This window comes from Solanum stenotomum, chromosome 3, assembly GCF_019186545.1.
Source record: "Solanum stenotomum isolate F172 chromosome 3, ASM1918654v1, whole genome shotgun sequence".
In the NCBI taxonomy this organism is placed as follows: domain Eukaryota; kingdom Viridiplantae; phylum Streptophyta; class Magnoliopsida; order Solanales; family Solanaceae; genus Solanum; species Solanum stenotomum.
Genome location: NC_064284.1, coordinates 38,702 through 66,527, shown reverse-complemented (window position 1 = coordinate 66,527; position 27,826 = coordinate 38,702). Strand labels below are relative to the sequence as shown.

Here is a 27,826-nt window from a genome sequence, read left to right as displayed (position 1 = left end):
ATATTGCATTAATAAAAATATTTATCTCATAAAAATTAGTTATTAAATAAATAATAAAAATTAAACTAATACAAACTTCAACCGGCATTATTACAAGTCATATGAACTTTTTTTCGTCTAAAATACTGAAATTTTAAGAAATAGTAAATAAGTAAAACAAAAGGACAATGTTTATATAGTAATAACTATTTTGAAACAAACTTTCTGACAATCCAAATCACATAAGTAATATTGATAAATAAAGTCATTCTTTTGTCTTGATCATCAAAAAAACAAATCGTGACAATTATCTAACTCTTAAGAAGTGTAATAATTTTGAAAAATTTATTCAGAAGCGTATATCTACATCACAAGAGAAATTGTTAACAAATACATCATGCTAACTTCATTTATTGGAACATTACATACTAATGCATATATTAGGCAATAAAATAATTATTATATCGTCAAAAAAAATTCATCAAGTCCTCGGGATTATGAAATATACCTTATTAGGATAGAACGATTTACTTCATCAGAATAGTGGTACCTCATATTCCGCTAACCTTCGAACTCACTCGATATTAATAAATCACACAAAAAATTTTAAAATGTCAGAAGAAGAAGAGTAGAAGATTCAAAAAAATTGTGGTTGAAAAATGAGAGGAAGTTCCTCTATTTATAGTAAAAAAAAAGGTAGTATGAACAAATATTTTTTGTGTCTTATCTAAAAAGTCATGACCTTTTAGAGAAGTTACAATCCTTTTGAAAAGTCACAACTTATTGAAAAAATTACAACTCTTTGGAAAAGTCACAACTCATCGAAAAATCACAATCCTTTGAAAAAAGTTACAACTCATCAGAAAAGTCACAACTCATCAAAAAAGACACAACCTAAGTTAGGGATATTATAGTAATTTAACATTCAATATATATATATATATATATATATATATATATATATTAATTAAGCGAATATATCAGTGTTAATGATACCAATACAGTATATGATACTGATTTAGTATCAATTAAGCGAAATTAGTTAGGGGTATATAGTGTAATCATTTAGCAGGGTATGTATGTAAAGGGAAATATGTTTGTAATTATTTTGCTTTTATGGGGTATTTGCTTAGTTTCCCTTACCTTTTACCCCATAAGCCCAATATGTATATAGAAAAACTAAAACTACAAAAGTGAAATGCCTCAATCCAGCTCCAGTAAATGTAATCTGGACCTCGAACCGAAAATAATCATAGGTCCAGTCAACTCTCAGTAGCAAGAGTGACAAGTGGCATGTCTATTCTGAAGAGGATTTCAATATCAGGACTAAGTCATCGTGGAACGACCTCCACCAACAAGCATCCACATGAGGCTCCAAGCCCAGAACATCCCATTCTCAAGTCGCCGGGAAAACACAACCCTTTGATAACGCATTGGAGCCGCATAGGGAGAGAAGGAAGAAGATCTACAAAGTTGCGCAAATGTCAAAACTAAGGCTCATACTATTATAATCAAGTCTGTTATTCCAATCTACAAGGATATAAATCATCTGAAATGACGTCGGAGACGATAACAAGGCTACAAAGCTCATGAGTTTGTGCAATTCAACTATATCTCAAGAGAATTGTTGAAAGAATCATCGATTTTATTTCAAATATCAAATACAAGTAGAATGAAAAGACTGAAAAAGATTATCACGAAAGAGATGAAGATGAAGTCGATGACTACTATGATGATGATCGATAAGGATCAATGGAGCAACAAATAATTGCATGAGAAGAGGATAAAAAAGAGAGTAGTTTGAGAGCAAGAACTATTAAAATAGTTAATGTTACAATTTATTCTTATTTATTGTGCATTTAGTTAATATTTTTGGGAAAAGGCTCAAATATGCCATCAAATTTTTCAGAAAAGGTTCATCTATGTCATTCGTTTAAAGTTTGGTTCATCTATGTCATTATTGTTAAAGAAAGGCTTATTCACGCCATTTTTTTTAACTCCGATTTTACAAAACTTTTTTTTCATCTCAAACAACGTTTTAATTGGAGTTTTTGGATCAAATGTACTCTTTTTGCTTTATCTTCTTCTTTAAGAATACCAAGAACACAATAAAGCACATTAATAATTCTCAAATTTCAAACTTCTTTAATTCTTCATGAAATCACCTCAAATTTCAAGAGTAGTTTCCTTCCGAGCTAGATACCAAAACTCAATATCTTTTGAGCGTCAATTCAACCTTAACTCAACAAGACCACTTGAAAGTTCTTCAAAGTTTCAAAACTTCAAAATTCTTTAATGGTAAAATTTTCTCCACAACTTCAAATCATTTGAAATTTTGAACATAGACTCCAAAAAAAACTAGGGAACAAAGATCTAATGTCAAAAACATGAATTAAAGCAATTTTTTGAAATTTCGGGAATGATTTTTGTTATTTGGAATTCTTTTTAATATGGGCTAATTTTTTAAATTCTACAAATGATTTTAGCATTATGATTTTTTAAAAAAAATAAATTAATGATGCAGCTAAAATTTGAGATGATTTCGTGAAGAATTGAATATGTTGAAAATTTAGAAGTTGTTTATGTTCTTCATGTGTTCTTGGTGTTCTTAAGGAAGAACAAGCAAAAAGAGTACATTTGATTCAAAAACTTCAATTGAAAAGTGTTAAACGTTGTTTGGGAGCGTAAAAAGTGGTTTTGAAAAATCGAAGTTAAAAAAAATGGCATGAATGAGCCTTTTCATTAACAGCAATAACATAGATGAACCAAACTTTTAACGGACAACATAAATAAGCTTTTTTCTAATAAAGTAATTCAATGGCATATTTAAATCTTTTCCCATCATTTTTTCCATTCATTAAATGTAAAGTATGCGGTGTTTCCTGAAGGGACGCAACATATGAGTTGAAGTTCGAAATTTTAAATATGATTAAGAAACACAATGATATTCTGTTAAAATATGGAAGGGTATTGGACCTTTCCCCTGACTCTCTACTTCTCTTTTCTTTTACTCCTTTTTTTCTTATTAGACATCTGTGTATGTCTTCATCTTAATTTCGGCTCCAACATCATGTCCTATTTCTAGTCATCTCTACTCCACACATTTATATGCCTTGAAATTCTTGAAGTTTTATATATGTTCGAAATTCCCTCTTACTTGGCACATTTATTAAGAAAATAATGATTGAAATTGTGAATTTATCATTTTATTCAAATTAATTATGAAGTAAATGAATTAAAAACTTAAAATTTTCAAGAAGTTCTATCTTTTTCAAAATAATTAATTGAGGTATAATAGGTAAAAAAAAAATTGTCTTTTCATAATTTGTCAAAACGGACAAGTATTTAGGGACAACTAAAAATGGACAAATAATTAGGAAGTAACATATATTTTTATGTTTTACAATGTTAGAATATTCTTTTGTAGATTTTAGATGTCAAAATGACCAAAAAAGAGAAAAAGATAGAAAATTTGTAAAAAAAAAAGGTGATCTACGGATCACATATCAGGTCATGGAAATGTTCAAGAGTATGTCAAGAGGATCCTATAGAATTGGTCAAATACTGTCGCATACTTCATTCACAATCTATACACTAAAAAAATCAAACTGATTGAGAAATCTACTGAATTCACTGGTTGTGAATCAATCCGTGAATTGTAAGTGAGTTCACAGAACGAAGATAAAAAATTCCTAGGAAGCAATCGATGGTCAATATACGATCGTGGATCGTGAGGACAAGAAAAATCAATATTTTTAGAATTCCAACTTTTGACTATTCCTACGAACAGTCTTTTTAGGTTTCTTTTGAAAGAAAGTTGATAGTTTTTATTTTTTAATTTCTGCACGTTGCCCCGTATTTCCAATGTTGCAATGCATACCAACAACAACAACCCTCGTAAATGTTTTAAGGGAAAAGGCCCTTGATATACCCCTATATAAATTTTTTAATTATTTTCAAAAAAATAATAATTTCATATTGGTATATTTAATCCTCCGAGCACATATTTTTTTTGACTTTTTGTTTGTTTCAATGACTAATTTAAATTTATTATTTTGATGGTCAAACTTATTTATGTTTCTCTAATTTTCTTGTAAGATTTATTATAGATGATCCACATTTTTTTTCAAATACAAAAATTAAAGCAACAATATAGTCGAAAAATAGTTTTAAATTATAATATAGTCACAAAAAAATAGTTTTAATTTTTTTTTCTTTACACTAAGGAATGACAAAAAAAAATAAAATAAGAATAAGAAACTCAAATAATAATAATTAAGGAAGTCAAAAAATAACTTATGTATGAAAAAGATTAAAATATACCATGGATTTTGCTTGATAGATCATATATACCCCCTACATGATTTTTTTTTTAAAATTAATAATCAAAAATATAAATTTAAAACTAATTTTTTAACTTTCATTAATTGAAGGATATATGTGGACTCATTTGATAATGGTAGGGGTATATGTGAGCCGTTTATATAACGATAAGGTATATTTGAGTCAGTTTCATAATAAGGGGCATATCAGCTCCAAATAACAAAATTGATGAGCATTTTCCCATGTTTTTAATGTTGCTATCAGTGTTGTTCTTATTGAACTGGCTCTGATCGAACTTCGAATGTTTTGTATCATCTCCTAATTTACCCAGCTTTCATAGCATGTTTGACCCATACAACTAGGATTCAAACTAACAGTGACGAAGATGAGAAAGTTACTATGACTAGATTTATTAATCGTCTCAATAGAGAAACAATGGATGCAGAAGAATTTCAACAATGTGTAAATTTAAATATGCCCGTAGAGTTGGTTGCAAAAAAAAAAAAAAAAAAAAACTACTCACGGAGGAATCGCCCAAATACTACTCCAAAAAAGACAGCTAAAACAAAAAAAAAAAAATCATGATTTGGTCAATAATTTATCAAGATTTGAATTTGTCAACTATAAATATGAGTTACTTTTTTTTTTTATTTTTACTGTCCTTTTTCTTGTATTTCTACCCTCCTCCGAAATAACAAAGTATTATTAAGGAAAAAAATTGAGTTAATATATTTTTCACATGATTCCAAAAGCTTTATTTCTCTGTGTAATAGCGATCCACATGTCACGAGATTTGTCTTTTTGCGTAAATATTTAAAAGATAGACCAAACACAATCTGATCTTTATTTAATAGTATACTATAAAAAGGTAAGTGTTTCTAGTCAAACATAATTTTTTTCTTTTCTTTAGAAGACTGAAAAGCTATAAACATTTTTTAACAACTTAACTAAATACTAAATAGGAACTTGTGTTAATATTTTAATTTCAGATGGGAATTCACATGAAAAATATCTCCCAAATCTCAAGACCCGTTCGTCTCTCTGCCCGTCATTTAGTATATTGTTTCTTAAGAAAGAATCAATGATTCTTACGGCAAAAATATGAAGAAGAAAAAAACTACTCATGGTGTAGAAAAATTATGAAGAAAAAGTGATCTGTCAACATCATACTCCTATTGGGCAAAACAGGTAACTATGATTCACTGGTTTGCCCATATGGAAACTCGTCAATTTAAAACTCCAAATCCAAATATTATGTGTTGCAAGATGTCAACCCTGTTAAATAGTAACAGGTGTTACAGATATATACTAATACCAATATTTATACTTTTAAAAAATGGAACACTGTTTATGCTCCATGTAAAATCTAAAGTCAAAAGATGAAGAGACAATGTTGAGCCTCATTTATAGTTAAGCACGTAAGACAAGGAAGAATAATCTCTCTGTATTGAAACTCCACACCGAGTAACCTGTGCACATGCACCACACCAGCCATCAATTGATTCGTGCATCTACTTAAAAAAATATTAAAACAACCTGGCGAGAAATGTACTAGAATTAAAGTGGTATCTTCGCCCCCTCTCCAAACTCTGCAGCAAATTCTTCATCATTTTTACCCAACATACTTTTCAAGCTGCATTCCATGTTTCTACCCTTGAGCACCCAAAATCTAGGTTTTATCTTCTTCTCTAAAGAGTAGCTGAAATATCTTGGGTATTCAACTACATCACTTATTGGTTTTCCCATTGAGTTCGTCAGAAATTCTACCTTAGGCTTGAGAACTTCGTCTATGCTGTAGCCAAGCAATGGAGAGAACCTGCAAACCATTAGTGCTACCTCCCTCTTCGAAAGTCCAACATGCATCAAGTACGTCATTCTGCTCAAAATGAAAATTAGAAAAGCATTGTCACAACACAAGGTACCATACTTGCACAAGGAATTTATAATTGTGCTTGGCAAGCTGTAAAAACATATATTTTGTATGTTATCTAATAATTGTAGGCCCAGCAAAATGTAAAACTAGATTGAAATCGCAACATCGTGAAATGTTGCTTCGTCCCAAATTGATAGTACTATTCTGCTAGGTTACAGTTGACCCATTTCTGGATTTAAATTGGACTTGGGCTAAGTGCTCTTTGTAAAATAAATTTAAACATTCATATGGATCAATCAACTACGTTTCAATTTCCAAAATACTCAGGGTAACTACTTCCCACCAACACAAATACCAAATAATTTTGTCCACCGCTTAGGCGGATAGGAAGAAATCACCTAGTGTTATGTGTCTCCATTGGGATTTAAACTTGACACTTCATTTTTCTCTTCCCACTTCATTGACCACTAGGTCACACCCTTGAGTGCAATTTAATTGAACAATTTAAGCATATACCAGAGAGTATGATGTTTTTACCTTGGACGTAAAGCTCTGTGGATGTCACATACAAAAAACTCAGGATATTTCTTGATAATCCTGGGAAGATGACTTCTGGAAACTCCAATACCCATTAGGAAGTTGAGTTTTCTCTTAAGAGTTCTCCCGATGCTCGATGCAAAAATTTCAGGACAGCGACCAAGTATCCTACCAATAATATCATCATCCAGGCCTAGATCCCTTAAGAAGCACACTACCTGGAGATAATGAATTATTACTCCCACGAAAAACAGTAATTTATATAACAGGTGCTGAGACAATTATACTACTTGCATTCACCCAAAAAAATAAGAAAAAAGTATCTTCTATAATCAGCAAAGAAGATGTTCAAGCATCATCATAAAATCTCACTCTGATAGGGTTAACAACCAACTAAAAAGCAATTTCTCTCTCTCTCTCTCTCTCCATGAAGCAAAAATTAAAGCATGCCAAAATCAAGATGAAGAGGGAGAGAATGCATACATCTGAAATATCAAGCTAGAAGGAACAATATATGTAGCCAAGACAGATACAGTAGAGATTTATTTCCAGCCATGCCATATAGATAATCCTTCAAACAATTGGTTAAAACCCAAGCAAAGAATCACCATTATCAAGGTTAAAACACACAACACCTAGTTTACGTGCACATCAGTAATTTATCTTTCATCTTATGTATATTGAGAATCATGCTTTTGTATGAGATTCTCTCCATATACATTCTACTTAGTTCAGGGAATTGGGTGTTCTTCGTATAGAGTCATATTTTCATCTCTACCCTTTGTATTAGGGGTGGCAAAATGGTTAAATTTATGGTTATCAGTTCGATCCAACTCGTTTTAAATGGGTTGGTTATCCAATCATTTAAAATTGGGTTAAATATGAACCAACTCATATTATCCATTATAAAATATGAATAACTCATGGGTATCCACCAAATGCACTCCCCTTAAAGTATCAAGTATGTAAGGGTGAAGGAACCTCTAAAAAGTACACTTATTAAGGGTGTCTTTAGTATTAAGAAAAATATTTTTCAATTTTCTCATGTTTGGTTGGTTTAAATGTTTTGAAAAATATTTTTCAAATAGACTTATTTACCTTTGATTGGAAGGGAGCCTTGGAGTAACCAGTAAAGTTGTTGTCATGTGACCAAGAGTGTCACGGGTTCAAGCCTTGGAGTAATCGGAAAAAATTGTTGTCATGTGACCAAGAGTGTCATAGGTTCACGCCGTGGAAACAACCTCTGGCAAAAATGCAAGGTAAGACTGCGTATAATAGGCCCTTGTGGTCGGGCCCTTTCCCAGACCCTGCACATTGCGGGAGCTTTAGTGTACCAGGCTGCCCCTTTCATTTTCCTTTGATTTAAGAAAAATAAATTTCGTACATAAAATAAGTAAAAAAAATTCAAAACTTACCTAAAATCATAAAAATATTATTCAAAACTTTCTTAAACCTCACCATCCAAAATGGCTTCGAACCTGGGATTTGACTTTCAACCCTGACCCGAAACTCGAATTTTGACCTCCCGACCTCAATTTCGTACCACTCACTTTCAAGAAAAATATTTTCTAGGAAAATATGAAATATTTTACCATCATACCAAATATACACCCTAAAAGGTGAAAAAGATTGCGAAAAAAATCTTGTAATGTGGAAGTACTTATTTCTTTGCATAATAAGAAGCAATAAATAATACGGATATCCATATTATCCATTGAGTTTACCCATTTTTATCCATATCAAAAAAGGATAGGGTCGGTATTTTATCCGTTTTCACCTGACTCATTTTCGACCTGCGCCTGTATGCCACCCCTACTTTGTATCTATCTTGTATGCTAGAACTATCCTCATTAATAGATATAGTTAGTTTATCAAAAAAATCTGATAAAGGTTGAGGGGTCATATTCTCAAGCTGACTCTAATTAAGGTGTGAGCTCGACTAATTGGTTACTACTAGCCTTGGAATCTTTTCCAATTTCAGATTATTCTACGAGCATGGAAAGATTGTGATATCTTTTTCTTCTTCTTATAAGTAAAAATGTTTATTGAAATGCTTATGTTTCAAAAGAAATATATTTAATTGACGTAAAGTGGGGATACCCCAAACGAGCAATACCCCTATAATCTAAAGTTTCTCAGTTTAAACACCCTTCAATCATCAATAAAATATTTTATTGTTATAAAGGTGAAAATACATCAAAGACGAGCAATACCCCTATAACTAAAGTTTCTCATTTAAACACCCTTCAGTAATCAATAAATATTTTAAATGTTATAAAGTGTGGATACCTCAAAGACAAGCAAGACCCTAAAATCATCTATATGAGTAGCACTGATGTGACCTGTTTCCATATATGGGAAAGTTTCTCATGTCCACATGTTTAAACTAATGACTAACTAACAGTCTACTACTCCAGAAACAAACAGATTTGAAGTCATTTCTAAGATCACTATCACATTTATGATGGACCTTCAATCAGGAATGTGAAGCTTTTAGAACCAAAGAATTGTGTAATCATCTCAATACAAGAAACATCTTCACCAACCTAGTATTGTGAAAGATTTACTAAAATAAAGATGAAAGCGTCTGCACCAACTAAATTGGAAGCTTAATTTGAAAGACGAGACTAGGCTCGAGGAGGATCAAAAGACTGACTCTCGGTCCCCTACAGTTCGGAAGCTGGTTAGACTGCAATATATGCCTATGGAAAGAAAAGTCACAAAAAGCAATCCATGTGTCATAAAGGAAGGCTCCTTTCGATTGGAATTTGAAGCATGTCGCTACCTGGATCAATCAGCCTAGTTGTACAACTACCATCACCAAATAATTCCAAAATCTCATAATGAAGCTCCAGTGTCAATCAGAACTAATGCACAGTCTTGCATACATTTGTGTTGATGTTAGTAATTTGATAGGTGACACCATAATTTTGACTCTCACCTGATTGAATTCCTGAGGCTTCTGTAGTAATAGCTGAGGACTTGTAGCAATCACCTTACCCAACTTCTGGTTTCGAATGCCGAAGTCACGCAACTGTTCCACCACCAATTTCAGCTTGTTAACTGACAACCCCAAAAGGAGCGGGCAGCTTTTAATTGCCTGAGCTACACTAAATTTTGGCACCTGCCCAAAACATACAATAGAAAAATGACAACTATATTACACTCTAACTTACTGCAGCACAAGGCATATAGTGATACAGAAACCAAATCCACTGTTTCTGTACAGTGGATAACAACAACAACAACAACCTACCCAGTGATACACCACTGAATTAGAGACCACAAGTCAAGGCAATTAAATACAGAGGAACAAGGGACTCCTAGAAAGTTGCAATGACTTTACACAGAAGACCCATTAGAGTCAACCAGACATATTTCATAGCAAAAACTAACTGCTCAAATGAGAAACTTGGCCTCATGTGCAAAATAGTGTAACCAGGATTGATACCTTTTCATCATCAAAGAAAATCAGAATGTTCTCGTAGTTTTGCAGAACGCTCCTTGAAAGAATCCATGGATATTTCAGCAACATCTGCCCAAAATCTTTAGCCTCCAGACCATCCTTGCAATAAATGAACAACAATCACACCATCCTAAAAATGAATGCTCCTAACCGACTTTTTCACAAATAAATAAATTTCCAACTTAGAAAGTATATTAACAATTTCATACCTACACTAACATTTCTACAGAACTCTAAAGCTATGATTCAGTTCTCCTCGACAGAGTTATAAAAAATTATGTTTGCTATATCAGTTCAAGGCTGAAAACTGTCTCATTTCTTAGGCCCAAAATAACTGGGAAATTGTTCAAAATCGTCTATAAGTACATCCTTACCAACAGGTTTCGGTGCAGGACTTCCACACATAGAGAGAGAGAGAGAGAGAGATGATGATGATAAAGATCTAAATGACCTTTGTCTCTCGTACTAGTAATATTAACAGAAGTCAATAGAGCATATTGCTATCATATTTATGTGATAACCATGAGTCGTTAAACTTGAGGCCGAGTTGGAGATAAGTAAGGAAGGAAAACTATTAAGATCAGATATAAATAAATAATCTGATACCTTAAGGATCGCCTGCAATCTTGGTCTAACATCCTTTTCAATGTCATAGAAAATAATAGGCGGAAACAAAAGAAGAATCTGTCTCTTACATCCTTCCACCACTCCAATATCATCAAGAAATACCATCAGACGCTTCATATGACTCTCCTTAGGTAGCAAAAGAAGTCGTGGAAATGACTCAATAAGATGTCGGAAAGATGCATCTTGCGAACCTAACAAATGTAGACCTCCACGTCTTGCTTGAATCTACAAAAAGTACAATCACATTATGAAGTTGCTAGCAGGAAGTATTATTCTGACTCGTTTTAAGTGGACTGTGAACTATGATGGAGAGTGAGGGATTGATTGGATGTTTAGACTAATATGTTAAGATTAGGTGGAACTAGGTGAATTTTAGAGAAACAGTCATGTAAAGGCTATGACATAAAGTAGTGGTTGACCATAAGTTATTTCAAGGGTCTGTAGATGACAGACTGCCCTTTAGGAAAAATAGTCATAAAAGGAGAAGATGAGGGAGTATATCAAGATATAGTTGTAATAGAACTTAGTTCCACAAACTTTAGGGTAGGTGTAGCTCAATGAAAGTGAACAGACATCAGTGCCACAAACTTCAAGACAGGCGCAGTAAATAAGCCCCATTAACCATCCTGATTCAAGGAGGCAACTGACCTTCTCAAAAAATGACAAGGTCTGCTGGACATCCTCATCAATACTGATGGACAAGTGCATCATCATTTGCCGGGCATTTCTAGCAATATGTCCTCCATCATCACTGTTTGCAAAGAATATTTTCTTCACATACTTAACCTATGAGCAAGTAGAAGAGGGATCAGCACATTAAGAAAAAACTAAAAAAGGGTTCAAACCTCTTATCTCAAGAAAGAGACAACTTTATGGCCACTCGTGAGCCTTTTCAACTCCCTTAACCATGGAATGAATAGAATTTATATAGACAATTGAAATATCTTAATCAATAACTATGTGTTACATATTACTTTCTTATCTAGCCAAACTAAATCAAGACTTTTCATCCTCTTGTGATATGTTTAATGCCTGCAGAGATGACAGGACTCTCCCACAGAGCTCATGAGATTTTCATAGAATGAGTCAACAACACTAGGAAAGATGAATAACATAACAACTTTTGACATTATCAAAAGGTCTTCCCTAATTAGTGTTATTCTGTTTAAACAAAAGATACACAGGAGTAAGGAAAACAAAATCAAGTGAAATAATTGGCACGAAGCAAAAAATACAGCAGAAGAAATGAGCACTCTAGAGTAGGCGTACCTTATTGATAAGGGTAGGTAGTGTCTGAAAGAGAGAATTAGAGGAAAGGTAGCGAGCTAAGTGTGTTGCAGAAGAGAGAGTGAGGCCAATGCTCTCCAAGAAGGGAAGCATGCCCTTATCACCTTTTTGTTTTGCCATCAGGTAGACCTTGCTCTTGAAAGGTGGAATTGCAGGAACCGGGTCATATGCGTTTTCAAAATCAGTGGAATTCCATAAGGAAAACTCATCCAGTTCACGGACGCTATCTATCAGCATGCTAACGTAATTAGGTGAGTTGAGGGCTATTTCGATGGATTCCTTATGGGAAACACCAAGTTCTTGTAGATAATAGCTGACAGCCTCCCTAGCTTCAGCGATTACTTCTTCCGTGTCTTCTGTTCCTTTTGACGACGAAGACCTAGCAGCAAGAGGAACAAGTGGCGCAAAACTCCTCAACTTATGACAGACTTGCTCTGGACGTATAAGATTGCAGTAGAAAAAGGTATTGCAATGGAAAGAGAATGGAAAAGGGAAAAGTTGAGGTTTTGAGTTGGGGACGGCGAATGACAAATAATTTAAAAGGCAATGTGAAGACATTTGTACACAACAGGCTCGTTCTGCATCCTAATCTGTAAAACTAAATTCTCATTTGTACGCTCTTCCTTATGCTACCCAATATTTCTTCGACAATATTTGGGCGAGAAAACCTGTCTTGAATTAGGGGTGTTTTGTTTCCACCATATATATTATACGACAAAGATTAAAAAATTATCAATGTAGAATGGAGGTAACATTATTACGAATATAAAAGGGAAAAATGATGGTATTCGTTATATTTTTGGGACATTGCTTTTGTTAGTCAAAAAACTAAAGCATGTATGTCCTCAATCTAACGAAAGATCAAATATGGACACGTGAGACAATTCTACGAAAGTACCCGATCTGACTAATTAATTAAACCCAAAATTAAAAAAAAACACTCATAGTATTTGGAAAATATATTTCATTTTTTTTAAAAATTTAATTTCATAAGTTCTAAAAACTATCAAAACTAACTATATGTTTGTATTACATTACACATGACTTTGTTATCATATGCTGATTGTTCATTATTTTCATCAACAATCATATCATCACTATTCATATTTACTGAATAGCTCATCACTAATTTAATGTTCACGTAAAAAATTATTTAAAATAAGTAAACAACTACTATAGAGAGTATTCTTATAATAGATAAAAATTTTATATAGAATATGAATTATTAAATGAGACTTGACCTAAATACTAATTTTTTCTAATATTTAAAAATTTGAGTTATTTATTAAAAATATTTACCAAATAATGACAAATTATATAGACAAACACTATTTACCAAATTTTAGTTGTAAAATGTATGAGATAAAGAGTCTTAAATCTCTCTATTCTTTTTCCTTTCCACGCTCTCAAAGAACACATCAACTCAGTCTTGCGTGCCCCTCTTTCCCTCTCTTCTTCTTCAACGAAGAACAACCTTCAGAAGCTCCGACCCATCATCAGAACGACCCCGTTTCTTCAAATCCTCATATGAATCCGTACATATCAGCGTGCTCGGCACGAGTCCGCATGCCAGTGAGGCATTTCGAAGCTTCCAGGAAATTCTCCAACGGTAATTTTCCTTTTCCTTTTTCCCGTTTCCGTTCTAAATAGTAAGAATCCGTACAAATCATCCAGCTTTAACCTTATCCTCGAAGATTGAATATTGAGTGCTCCCACATCATTTTTGGTCAGGAAATTCCCTAGATCAATAGGCCTCTCTGTTCATTCTCACGGTTTTGGGTGCTAAAAAAGAGAGAAGGCTCAAAATAGCCCTCATCTTTGGGTTAAGACTCAAAATCATTCTTGAGTTTTCACATGAATCACTAATACTCCCTCATGTTTGTAATATTGATGCATTTTTATCCTTCCCTAAACTTTTTCCTATTTTTAACATTAATTTTGTTCATAATTTTATGTAAGGAATGTCCCATCGTCTTATTATATATTTAATAGAAATAAACTCTATGTGAGAGAAGGTGAGAAGAAAGAATACTTTGTTCTATTCAATATAAATATTACTGCAGCTAAACTAAGAACATTTTAGCGTATAACATTGCAAGAAAAGAAAAAATTGTACTGTTGCACGTGAAATCATCGTGATGAGTCTCTTGACTTTACCTGCAATACAATTTCTACTAAATAAACCAATGTGTTTTTTTTCTTCTCACAATCTCTTACATGAAGTTATTATTTCTACTAAATATATAAAATGATGATTAAACATTCCATACATAAATTATGAATAAAATCAATGTTAAAAAACATTAGGCAAAATTTTGAAGGAGGACCAAAAGTGCACCAATATTGCAAATATGAGGAACTATTAATGCTCCATATGAAAACTCAAAAATGACTTTGAGTCTTAACACAAAGATGAAGGACTATTTTGGGCCTTTTCTCTTCCATAGCTAAAAATCTTTCATACAGAATTTAAATACTATACCTCTTATATAATTATAGTTGTGTACTTGATAAGTTAATTAAAATTTAAAAACACATCTCTTGGAGTTTAATTGAATAACGTATCTCGCTCAAATAATTTGGATCAAATGATGTCTTGGCAAGTCTCTTATATATTCATAATCATTCGTAATCGATGACACTACTTTGATAGCCAAAAGGCATATTTTGTTGTTTATGTTTCGATCAATATGGTTAAAACTTTACTTTTTTTTGCGACTTTTAATCTACAGTTTATAAGGAGATAGTTATTTCTTTAATATTTGATTAATATGGATTCATCCTACTTTGAGGGGTAATTCATTAACTCCAATTCAACATTTGAACCCCAAACTTTTGATTAAGGTTGAGTACAATATTTACCATCTCACTACATTCCTTTATTTTTTGGATGTCACTAATCGATTGAATGCCTCGATAGATAGGAAGTTGAATAATTAAAACTCCAAGGTAGTGTGGAACCACCATAACTTCTAAACACTGAAAAATCCCTTCTTGGAATCCCAAGGATCTTTTAGCCACTGAAAACTCTATAAAGATCAAAGTAATTTATTTTACAAATTTAAGAATTCTAATCTACATGACACCAATAGTTTAATGATTACATCAAACTCTTGATTAACATATCTTTACTTCAACATAATGATCAAAAACATAAACATAAACAACAAAGTTTAAAACATGTACTAAACAACAACAATTAATAACATAAGCATAATTTAATGACTGTAAAAAAACATATCAGGATCTGTAACAATAAAATGAAATAGAAAGGAAAAGTTGAGCCTACTAAATGCACATTGTCCCCTTCAGGAAATTATTCTTCTCTAGTACCCGAGATTTAAAGGAATAGATCCTCTCAGGATAGAATGATTCTATTCACCAGTATATTGATGCAAAAACAATGATGTCATTGAGCCACTCAACATGAGCAAAGTACATGAATATTTAATTGTCCAGAAGAAGAAGAAGTTCATAATTTTTGTTATTTTAAAATGAGAGGAAATTCGCCTATTTATACACAACAAAGGGTAGTGTGAACAAATATTTATTGTGTCTTATTGGAAATGTCACATCTCTTCTGAAAAATCACGACCTTTCATAATAGTCACAACTTTTCATAAAAGTCGCAACTTTTCATAAAAGTCGTAACTCTTCTTAAAAGTCGTAACTCTTTATAAAAGTCGCAGCTCTTTGTAAAAGTCGTAATTTTTCATAAAAGTCATAACTTTTCATGAAAGAGGAGGCTAGATTTGGAAATAAATAAATTAAAAGGGAATCCTTGTTTGTGGTGACGCCACGTAGGCAGGCCTAGAGTTCTCTTTTATATATATATATATATATATATATATAATTGAAGAGATTCAATGGTCAAGACTGTCTTATTTTGATTACTTTATCACTTCTAAGATGATTTCAGACCTGTAGTAATATTTCAGAAAAAGAAAAGGGCTACTGTTCATATTTTGAGAACTAAAGTAGTTTATATTGACTTGTGAGTTATGGCTATACTCCCTGTTGTGATGACTAAATCAATCTGAATATGAATTTGTTTGTTTATTTTCTCTCTTCCTCATGTATCGTATCAGTTACACCTACCAATGATGTTTATTGATTAAGGAGATTCTTGCTAATTCACTGTTATTTAAGTTCCTTATAAATAATGTGTTGTGAATACTAAGATAGTAGACATCCTACCATATATATCCTTGATAACTGTGATTGTTTTTGGTCACCATAATGCTAACCTCGTTATATCATTTGCTGCTTATAATGAATTTCAATTTGTCTAAATGTTGTGTTAATTTGATAATGATTCATGTATGTGCTCAAGAATATGTATCTAGGTGCTTAGTTTTGCCAAGTCTTTGTCTTATTTCTAGAACTAGAATTGGTCCCAAATTTGATTAAATATAAAGTCATTAGCTCACTTCTCGCTTTTAGTCTCTATTATGAGCAATTAAAGGAGGTCTGCATGAACTTTTCTTGTACCTCGTTGGCAAATTTTGTTAAGTGATAAGTTGCATTTCGATATCATCTCATCATATGTTTGTAAAAACAGATACATGTTGGCCTGCCCCAACAAAAAAAAGTCTTCCTAAATCACAAATGGTTCATTTGGTTTGAATACAAGTTATGCTGTGATAAGTTATGTTGGGATGAATTATGTCGGAATAAGTTATACTGAGATTAGTTATGTTGGGAGTAGTTTTTATTGCTTGTTTGGTTTGTCATATTCAAACTTATATTCATGGCATAATTTCTAAGAATAAGTTGATTGTTTACAAAAATACCTCCGCCTTAATTATTTTTTTAAAACATTTTCTTTGCGGGTTTAGTTATTCATTCTTAAAAATATAATTTCCATTTTATTTAACTGGTGTGCATTTCCATGATTGTTCCTTGTTTTTTTATTATTTAACTTTAAAATAGAACTTCCATCTTATATAGCTCAAAAATAATTTTTCCAACTTATTTATCTTTAAAATAAAACTTTCATCTCATTTAGCTTAAAAATAACACTTTCATCTTATTTAGCTTAAAAATAAAATTTTCATCTTATTTAACTTAAAAATAAAACTTTCATTTTAAGTTTATTTAAGCAAAAGAAACTTTATTATTAAAGTTATCTACATTTTAATTGATATATAAAATATAATTTTAAGTGAGTAATAAAATAATTAATTAAAAATATGTAATTTAGTAGTGAAGTGAACATTTTAATAGAAATTAAAATATAAATGAACATAAGAATTAGGCAAATAAATTCAACTCATAATATATTCATAAATAAAAATTGTATTTATAAAATGTAATAATTAAAATTTTTTTTTATCATAAATAACAATTAATTAAGGTTGTGAATGTTATTAAAAATTATGTTAATGTACATGATGTAAAAGTGGTATATAAAAGAGATTTAAGGGGGTATTTATGTTATTTTGCATACTTTATCCCATGATAAGTTATCCTAGGATTACTATTCCACACCAAGGGAGGGATTACTTATCCTAGTACTAATTATTAATCCTGAGATAAGTTTATCCATCCTTTGCAACCAAACGAGGATTAAAGGACACTCAAAAATTATCTCGAGATTAATTTCTCTTATCCCTCACACCAACCAAACGATCCCTAAAGGATGACAAAGTATTTGGGCTTAGTCCTTCCGAGTAATATAAACTGTTAAGATTGCATTTGTTTAATTATTTTTTGTGTAGTCAAGCTTAAGTCATTTTCTTGGTTAATAATGCAGTAGTTCACTTTGATCATATATTGGCAATTTTTTTGTTTTTTTCCAGTTTATGTCTACTATATTTTAAGAGGTTCCTCTTTTGAACTTTCTAATCCTTGATTCTTTTATTTCTTTGTGCTTGAACTGCTTGATAACGAGTCCATATGACTCCCATTTCCTTGCATACATTTCTTCCTCAAGTCAACCCCTTTAAGTCGATTAAAAGAAAGTTAATATTATTGGGATTAAATCCAAGAAACCGGTAGCAATAGGAGCTCAAGAAAGTTGAAAACGAGAATGTTTTGGGTTCAAACCCAATTATATATGGTTGAAGTATTATAGGTTTGGTTTTCGATTTTAAATATGCTTAACCGATAACCAAATTAATAACATATTTGTTATCGATTTTCGGTTTATCAGTTTTTGGTCTTTAACGGTTTCGTTTTCGATTTAACCAATAAGAAAAGGGAAAAGGGTCAAAAATACCTCTCAACTTTGGTTTATTGTTTAACTTTACCTTCGCCATTAAAATGAAGTTAATTTTATCCTTCCCGTTACTAATTTCACCAAAATTACCCTCATTAGACAGAATCTCTAAAATTGACCCAAATTACCCAAATTTTTAAAAAAAAAACCTATTCCCTATTTTTAACCCAATGCCCCACCCCATTTAGGATAACCTGATTAACCCAATTCCCTGTTATCCATTCCCATTTACCCATCTATCTCTCTTTAAATAGATAATCTCCTTTTCTCCCGAATTGTGAAGTTTGCCCATTTCTCCGATGTACTCGTAAAGGAAGGAGAGGGATTTCAAGACACCATTCTGGACATTAAGCTCAGGCACACGATAATCATTCATCAAGGCAGGCAGGACTGTAAAGGGAGAACAGGTTTCTGCAACAATAGCAATTGCGGCAGTCGTACAGACACGATTCTGACGTTCCTGCACCTTAAGATTGTTCAACAATGTTGCGAGCACATCCTGAGGTCCAATGGCTTTAGCATTTAGCAATATACCCAAATGTGTTCATTGTTGCTCGGCGGATACCTTTCTTGTGCGCTTTAAGCATCTCAAGAAGCTCAAAACAAATTCTCATCCACTCCCTTGCAGGAAAATTCAGCACCACGATCTGCAATTCGACCAACAAGGTCAATACAATTCTCTGGACTTCCTCGTGACGTTTCTTCAAAATAGGGGTCAACCGAGGAAGCAAATCCTTAATTGGAGGAGTCATTTTAGTCATACCAATAACATTCACAATAGCCTGGAGAGCCCCCAGTATAGATCCTAAAACCTCTGGGTATTCTTCTCCCAAGTTCTCGTACAAGACAACACCAAGATGGCCCATTAGTTGTTCTTCCCCACACTGCTTCAAAACTACTGCAATTTTGGATATCGGATCTGCAGCTTGCTGTCTCACCTTGGAACTCTTGTTGTTCAGTCGCCATTTTATAGTACCACAAATCTGAGGAAGGTATGGCTTAACTCTTTGGCCAAGGGCATTTACAACAGCACCAAATCCGTTAAGCATCACATTGGCATCGTCATTGATTTGCTCTTGGAAGGCATAAAGCATACCATCAATTAACAGTTCTTCTAGTCGAGAATCAATATCAGATGCACCAAGATTTTCAACCACCTTCTCAATAGTCTCAATGACCATCTCGGGAGTAAAGAAGATTATCTATTCAAAGAGAGAGAATGGGTAACAGGGAATTGGGTTATCCTAAATGGGGCGGGGCATTGGATTAAAATAGGGAATAAGTTTTTTTTTTTTAAAATTTGGGTCAATTTTGGGGATTCCGTCCAATGAGGGGTAATTTTGGTGAAATTAGTAACGGGAGGGGTAAAATTAACTTTATTTTAACGGCGATGATAAAGTTAAACAATAAACCAAAGTTTAGGGGTATTTTTGACCTTTTTCCCATAAGAAAATGCTTTCAAAATAAATGTATGACTTGTCCAACAATTTAACGCGAAATTAGAAAGAGAGAAATCAAATTACATACTTAGTATAGTATGCCTTAGCCGTTGCCTAACCCTACGTTTTTGTTGCAAACCTTAGCCGTCGTCATTCTTAGTTCTTTAGGTTTTGACATTGTGAACCTAAGAGACTAAAATAATATTAAAACCTAAAGGGTAAATGCAAAGAGCTGAGTTAAGTAGTGTTAATTGTGTAGGGTCCTTATAGTTATAGTCTAATATAGTGATTATATTAACGGAAAAGGGTCAAAATTGCCCCCGAATTATATGAAATAGACCATTTATACCTTTCGTTACATTTTGGGATCAAAAATGCCCATGTTGTTATCCTAAGAGACCACAGATACCCTCAAGAGTTAACACTCCAAATTTTTGTTGACGTGGCAAGCCACGTGGAACTAATCCTTCCACCTAAGCGTTGCCAACTAGGATTCACTACAAAAGAATTAGACCTTTAGCGGCAACAACAGTCGCCACAAAAGCCCAGAAAATCGTCACTAAAAGTTTTTAACATTAAATTCTAATTTTGTGTTTTTTTCTTCATTGTTTTTAAAAAACTAAATATGATATCGATTAAGTAGGAGTTTGAAGACACTATATGTTTTATTTTTATGTCATATGTAAATGTATAAAATGTACAATGATGCATTATATATATATAGTAGGAGATTTGAATTGAGAAGTAATTTTGATTATTTTTCGTAATAATATTGGATGTTTTTAATATGGATATTGCAAGTTATTTATTTTAGAAAATTAGGTCGCAATCGAAAATTAATTATCATATTTTTTTGTTGAAAAAATAGGTTTTACTAGCGAATGGTTGTTGGAGCTTTAGTCGCCACTAAAAATCACTCATAACCTTTAGTGGCAATATTTTGGGATTTTGTGGCAACTTTGTCGCCACTAAAAGTTAAGTTCTTTTGTAGTGAATCTTAGTTGGCAATGCTTAGGTGGAGGGATTAGTCCCATGTGGCTTGCCACTTCACTAAAAAATTGGGGTGTTAACTCTTTAGGGTATTTGTGGTCTCCTGGGATAACTGCGGGGGTATTTTTGATCCTAAAATGTAATGGAGGGTATACGTGGTTTATTTTGCATAGTTCAAGGGCAATTTTGATCCTTTTTCGTTATATTAATATTTTTTGTTTGATATTTGTGTATGACTGAAATTAAAATAGTAAATTATTATGTTTTTAATGGTTATCGATTGACCCAATATTAAAAAACCAATATCGAACCAATAACCCTATATATTTTTTTTTTATAAAATCATTAAATAACCGTTAACCCAATAACTCATTAACAATAAATCAATAACATTTTTTTCGGTTCAATTTATCGATCGGTTCGATTTTTACACACCTACTCATTTTGCTTTAAGTATTCAAAAGTTTAAACTCGTTTTAGTTAGAGCATATTTAAACTTACAGAATAACTTTAAGAAGAATTCATTTTCTTTCATAGTTATTGAAAAGCTTTGAATCCATGCTTATGAATTTGAACTTACTATTTAGTTTAATTTTTTTACTCGGATAAATTGTTAAGTTTCTTAAACTAATTAGTTTGTCTTTTAAACAAACTTAGGACTTTATAAGAATGACTCAAGAATTTCCCATATCCTGTCATTTTTTATTAATTCTTAAATAAGTTTTATTTTTCACAAGTAATTTAAAGTTTTCCTTTTAAAGTTAGCCAAATTTTTAATTCCGTTTGTCAACCGCGCATTAGTGGATTTTTTAAGGTGCTTAAAACCTTCCTTAGAGGATTGTTTGAACCCTTATCCGCTTCTTGTTTATTTATTTAAAGGTTTTTTTCCAAAATAAGAATTTTTTAAAACGGTTTCTTAATTTTCCTAAAATTATGTGACGACTCCTATTAATTATTCTCAAAATTAACAAATAGCCAAGCTATGGAATGTTTTTAATTTAGTTTTAAAAACAGATTGTAACATAAACTTTATTAATGAATTAACATTATAACTTAAACTGATATTTGTAAAAAAAAAATAAACAATTCATTTTTTGTGTGGGTGAAATATTATTTTTAACATTTCTTTTGTGAGAAACACCAAATGTGAATAGTCATTAGTCACCGGAGAAAACATCTCGCTTACAATTGTTTTCTGACTAGCAGCCTCCACGATAAGAACTAGTAACAACAACACCAGAAAACACCAACAGGACCTCCATAAAACCCATTTCCTCTTTTCACAGTCAATTCATCACAAAAATACATTAACATGGGTGGTGTTTTCTGATGTTGTTGAAGAAAAGAGCTACCATTGCTTAATTAGTTGCTTTATAATTTATTAAATTTGAATTTTTTTAAAAAAAATAGTCATTGACAATATGAAGAAAAATATTTAGATTAAATTTTAAAAGCTTAGGGTCTCGTTTGGTATGAGGAGGGATTAGAGATAATCAATTCTGAAATAAATCTTAGGATGAATTTATCCTATATTTTATTGGAATAAGATTGCGGGATAATTTATCCTAAGATTATAGTGTTATTTTTATCTCATATTAATGATGTGATAACAATAATCTAGAGACTAAGCAGCTATTGATAGTTTCAGTGCGTCTGGTACGCCACTTTGACCCGTGCGCGTACAGTCCACTAAAGTGCCCAACTCAACCCAATGCTCCAGCTTTATGTGGGTCGTTCCGGCACAAGCAAAAATCGGTCTAGTCATGAGTCCACTTGTCCGTTAGTCACCCTTATATTAAATTATTCCTATTGTTTTTCTCTAGGCTAATTCATTTCCGGAAAAGAAAACTAGTTGAATTAGAGGTCTGCTGAACCGTCGGCAAAAAATGCTGAGCAAAGCTGCTGGCCTGAAGAGTGCCTCGCATCTCGGTCACTTTTACTTTTTTTATTATTTTGTAATCCGCAAGATATAATACCTTATAGCTTCACAGTTACAAGTCATTTATTTTTTTTAGAACTACATAATATTTTTAAAGGTATAATTGAAAATAATTGTCAACATTGATATTGGATTTCTAAAAGCCCTTTTTTAAAAACTTTTTGGTAGCGTCTTTGTTTATTTTTAGTGGCAAGTTTATTCGCCACAAAAGGCGTCTTTTGCCGTGACAGTCATGGGTCGCCACTAATAAATATGTATTGTTTTTAATCATTGATAGACCAAATGACCCCATAACCCATTAAACCAGAAAATTTTAGAGCTAAACAAAGTTCTAGATGTACATATATACTTGCAAATGGTAGGGTCGAATACTTCTGGAGTGAGAGACCGATCGATTGGCATGCAAGTCTAGTTACGCCTTGAGTAATTTAGAGAAGTACTATACAATGAAAATGTGTACAAACATGATATGTAATGCACATATAAATATAGAGAGGGGAATTAACTAATGGGGTTGAGTATATGTATTGTTGTACGTACGATCGATGTTAAAATTAAAATCCAACATCAACTTGATCGTCGACCTGGTCATTTAAGACTTGTATACTTTCAATAGCTTCCTTGAGATCCCACCTTGTATCCAAATCTTCTTGACAGCAAGCCACTCCAATGTTGAAGAGCTTTTGGATCTGTCCATGATGAGTGAGCTGGTCCATCTCTTTGTCAAAAGCCAATTCATTATCTTTAATGATGGTGTCGACCCAGGTAGCCAATTCGGTGCCAGAGCCAGTGCTGAGAGCAAGATAGTTTGTTGGGAGTTTACCGGTGAGGGTCTCTAGTATTAGAATCCCAAGGCTCCAAACATCAGTCGTCCTTGTGATGCGGCCTTGTTGTGCATACTCGGGAGCTTTGTAAGCCACTAGAAGATGTTGGACTTGGGAAGGATTCACCAGGGGCACCAATGTGTAATCCATCAACAACGGATTAGAATATTTGTCCAGAAGTACATTTGATGACTTGAGGTGACCATGCGGAAGTGCTAGGCTTGGGAGCTCATTGTGAAGGTAGGCCAACGCCTTTGCAACTCCTTTTATGATTTTCAAGCGGCTTGACCAGTCCAGCCTAGAGTGATTGCCTACATATATACACACACACAGAGCCGAGTAATTAATAATTTAAACTCACGTATATACTCTAATTAATTAATATACATATACATATACATACCATGGAGGTGACTGGCCAAGCTACCATTGGAGGCATAGTCATAAACAAGCAGCTTCTCTTCTTTCCTATAATAATAGGCGACAAGGGGGAGTAGGTTCGGGTGGCTTAGTCTGCCCAACCTCCTCATGTGCTCGTGGAAGTCTTCTTTAGCGACATGGTTCATTTGCTTAAACCTCTTCACCACAACGGCTTGGCCATCCATAAGTAGTGCCTTGTAAGAGGACCCCAGGTTCCCACTGCCAAGCACCTCCGCGGATGCTCTTAGCAAGTCCTGTAGATCAAATCTTGTCCTGTCATCTCTAACGAAGGACAACTTACCCACCACCGTTGCGCCTGGTGCTGCTGCTGCTGGTGCCTCTACTGCCTTGTTATTGTTATCGTGTCTTGCATAAGTTGGATTGCCGCTCATCGTCATATCTGATGATGAAAAGGTCATGTTTTGATCCCCATCAATATTATTTGACTCAACAGCCCGGCTGGTGAGTTGTGAATTATTTTGGCTGCTGCTGCTGCGGCGGCGAATGATAAGAATTAACACAATCACGAGACATAAGACCACCAAACAAACTGCAACGATCAACATCACTCTACTCAGGAGAGAGGGAGACTTTTTATTTATATCACCAGATAATTGGGTGCTGATGGTAGAGTTGAGACTGTTAGGCGGAGTAGTAGTATTTGCTTCTGGAATTGGGGAGTTGCAAACTGATTCCAAAGGCTTCCCACACATGCCTTTGTTCCCTGTCATGTATATATATGTATAATAATAAATTAAAAAGGCTAGATCGGTACATAATTCAATTAACCAATGATTTTATATATACCTGCGAATGTTGTTGGATCCATTAAAGAAAGAGAAGGAGGGATTGGACCCTCGAGTTGGTTGTTGGATACATTGAGGAGTTTGAGAAGGCCACGGCGGAAATCAGGTATAGGGCCAGTGAATTTGTTGTTTTCGAGGGTCAACTCGAAGAGCCTGGGGCAGGAGGTAGCGAGGGAGGTGGGAATGTTACCAGTGAATTGGTTGTTGGCCAAATAAAGTTTCTTGAGATAAGTCATACCCTTGAAGGCATCATCGGGGATCTGACCAGAGAAGTTATTATTGGACAAGTACAATGACTTGAGGGCACCAAGTTTGTTCCAATCAGGCATTCCCCCCTTGAAGTTGTTGTTCATAAAGCTTAGGGTCCGGAGGAAATGCAAAGGAAGCAATGAATCTATATCAATTGCCCCTGAGAGGTCCAAGTTTTCTAGTTGCAAACCCCATACATCCCCTTCGAAGCAAATTACTCCCAACCAATTGGCATTGTTCCCGGTACAGGGACTTGTCGATGGAACCCAAGACCCGAGAACATCTTTTCCTTTACCTGAAGATGTAGATAGCAAGCTTTTAAAGTTGAAGAGGGCCTCTGAAGAGCTCTTTGCATCGGGAAGATAATGATGATCATCTGGGCCGGTGTCGTCATCTTCCGGTTGAGCAGATACAAATGTGATCAAGGATACAACAACAACAAGGAAAATGATCAAGTGACGACATAATCTTCTTCTTCTTGATGATGATGATGATGATGATGAAGAACATGCAAACGTAACTGGTGACCGGCCGGTATCCTCCACCTCCGTCATCATCCTTCCTTTGCCTAACCACAACAAACCACCATCAATTTGAGGCATAACCACTGCACACCTCTCTAACCAGAGATTTTTACGGCTTTTCTTTTGGTTTTCATTACATTAATTACTTTTTTCAATGTCTTCCATCCCTTTTAAATAAATAAATAATATTAATTGTGTTCAGGAATTTTAATTAGAAATTAAGGAATATTAAGTCAAAAATTCAGGTTTCTTACTTTTTTTATTTTAATCAAAATTTTGTTTGATTAAGCATTTCATTAGTTTATTTGAAATTAAATGTTTTCATTTCACGAAACATAATTTTATCAACTTACTTTCCTTTTTAGTCAACAAAAAAAAAGTGACAATTTAATTGTAAAATGTTCATTTTAATAACACAAATATCTATTACTTATTTTAAAGAGCAAACTACATAAATACTACTAGTTTAGATTCTAATTATTAAGATTCATGGTACTCTCAAATATTACTTTCTCTATCATATTTAAAATGAGATACATATTTTATTTGTTTGAATTAATTGGTTGTAATAGATTTCCTTAATTACATGAGTAATTAAAGATTTTCAAAATGTATAGATAACTAATTTTGAAAATTTAAATTAACTAAATCCCTTAATGTAAGGTGGAAATCAAGGAGTGTATCTATGTTTAATTGATTTTATTTATTATTCTTTGAAATAATAAATTCATTAATATTAATAATAAAAGACAAAAACATGTATATCTTGGTCATGTACGTAATTTGATTAATTTCATTTTATTATTTAATGTATCTAATAGACTAAACATTTAGATACATGAGTATCATACAAGTACATTCATAAGTATTAATTTCATGTATTTGTTATCTGTATCTAGTATTAATTTCATGTATTTGTTATTTGTATCTAGTATTAATTTCATGTATTTGTTATCTGTATCTAGTATTACTTTCATGTATCTATTTATATGATCTAATATTATTTCATGTATCTTTTATATATATAATTTGATGTATCAAGTATTAATTTCATATCTTATATCCAAAAACATGTATTTCGGACAAATACAAAAATCGTCAGATACATTGTAATAACATAACAAATACATATGATCATATTAAGATACATGATAAAAGATAGATGCATATGACAACACTCAAATACATGACATAACAAACTATGTCAAATACATGCGTAAATCTTCAATAATGCGTAAATCTCCAATATATTTATTAGATACACACATACTTAATAAGATGCATTGATAGCGCCTACATCCGACGGAAGAAGTGACGCGAAGTTTCCTGGTTGAGTATGTAACCGACACTATCGACAATGTGATAAATCTATTGAGCTTGAAATCTTTGCTTACAACTATACCCATTATCTCTATGCGCGAGAGGTATCTCCCCGTGAGAAAAATTATGAGTATATGGGGAATTGGTTTGAGAGTGAGAAAATCAAAGGCTAGGAGTTTGATGTGTCTGTTGACAAGCTGTAGAACATCTATTTTAATGTAGTGTTTCTTCTCACTGACTACTGATCAAGGGAGGAGAAAGAGGAAGAGAGTTTTACCCTAACTCATATTCCCTGAGAGAAAGATAATTGTTTTTAATTAAAAATGTTAATTTTGAAGTTTTAACGTAAAAATAATTAATCAATCCTAATTTTAAGGGAGGTGGGTATTTGATTGTATTTTTAATAGTGTATGGTATAAATTATTAAAAATGATAATATATGTAATTGTTTGAAAGTAGAGGTAAAATTAATATACATGTTAGTGATGTAGGTCTAATAAAGTAGTTTATCCTATTTTAAACTACAAGTTTCAAAAGTCTTCATTTGTTTTTAAAACTGTGTTAAGTCAAACAAATGGCAAAGGCCACTCTCAAACCTTAATTAGGCATTTCAAAATAGACATTATTTTTTACATCACCACTTTAAATTCAAAAATTATCAATCCTAACATCAAAGTCTTAAATAGTATTCCCTTTATTTCAAAATAAGTACACATTTTTAAGAAAATCATATTAAGACATTAATTAGACATTACTTTTCGTTTTTATCCTTATTAATTATTTTGAAGTTATTCTTTAAAATGAATTGTTGTTATAGCTATAGCGGGTTGTCACTCTTTTCAAATGGTTATTTTACGGTATGAGTGTTAACACTTGCTCAAAATTCCTTCGATACGAGTCTTTAGGTATGTAAGCTCACACTCAAAACTCCTTTGACATGGATCCTTTCTTCTTGTGCTCATGTAGGTTTACTATATTGATAGCGGAGTATGTTTGGTAGGTA

At 32.8% G+C, this 27,826-nt stretch overlaps 2 protein-coding genes across 5 annotated transcripts; both read right to left on the bottom strand.

The window, feature by feature from the left end:
- Positions 1 to 5,535: 5,535 nt before the first annotated feature.
- On the bottom strand, positions 5,536 to 12,718 carry LOC125859357 (transcription termination factor MTERF6, chloroplastic/mitochondrial). Of its 4 annotated transcripts, XM_049539088.1 has the most exons (8): positions 12,075 to 12,698; positions 11,454 to 11,591; positions 10,785 to 11,030; positions 10,164 to 10,277; positions 9,654 to 9,836; positions 6,713 to 6,930; positions 5,855 to 6,178; positions 5,536 to 5,771 (listed from the first exon to the last, which is right to left on the bottom strand). In XM_049539088.1, the coding sequence occupies exons 1-7, from the start codon at positions 12,648 to 12,650 to the stop codon at positions 5,860 to 5,862; spliced, it is 1,794 nt and encodes a 597-aa protein (XP_049395045.1). In that variant the 5' UTR covers positions 12,651 to 12,698; the 3' UTR covers positions 5,536 to 5,771; positions 5,855 to 5,859. The 4 variants fall into 4 exon arrangements, with proteins under 4 accessions (XP_049395045.1, XP_049395044.1, XP_049395047.1 ...); XM_049539087.1 differs by lacking the exon at positions 5,536 to 5,771 and having other exon boundaries at positions 5,791 to 6,178; XM_049539090.1 differs by lacking the exons at positions 5,536 to 5,771; positions 6,713 to 6,930 and having other exon boundaries at positions 5,791 to 6,178; positions 12,075 to 12,718.
- Positions 12,719 to 23,227: 10,509 nt separating this feature from the next.
- Positions 23,228 to 25,630, bottom strand: LOC125860933 (pollen receptor-like kinase 1). Its single transcript, XM_049540979.1, has 3 exons — positions 24,732 to 25,630; positions 23,908 to 24,648; positions 23,228 to 23,815 (listed from the first exon to the last, which is right to left on the bottom strand). Exons 1-3 carry the CDS (start codon positions 25,579 to 25,581, stop codon positions 23,235 to 23,237), a joined length of 2,172 nt encoding a protein of 723 aa, XP_049396936.1. The 5' UTR covers positions 25,582 to 25,630; the 3' UTR covers positions 23,228 to 23,234.
- Positions 25,631 to 27,826: the final 2,196 nt, after the last annotated feature.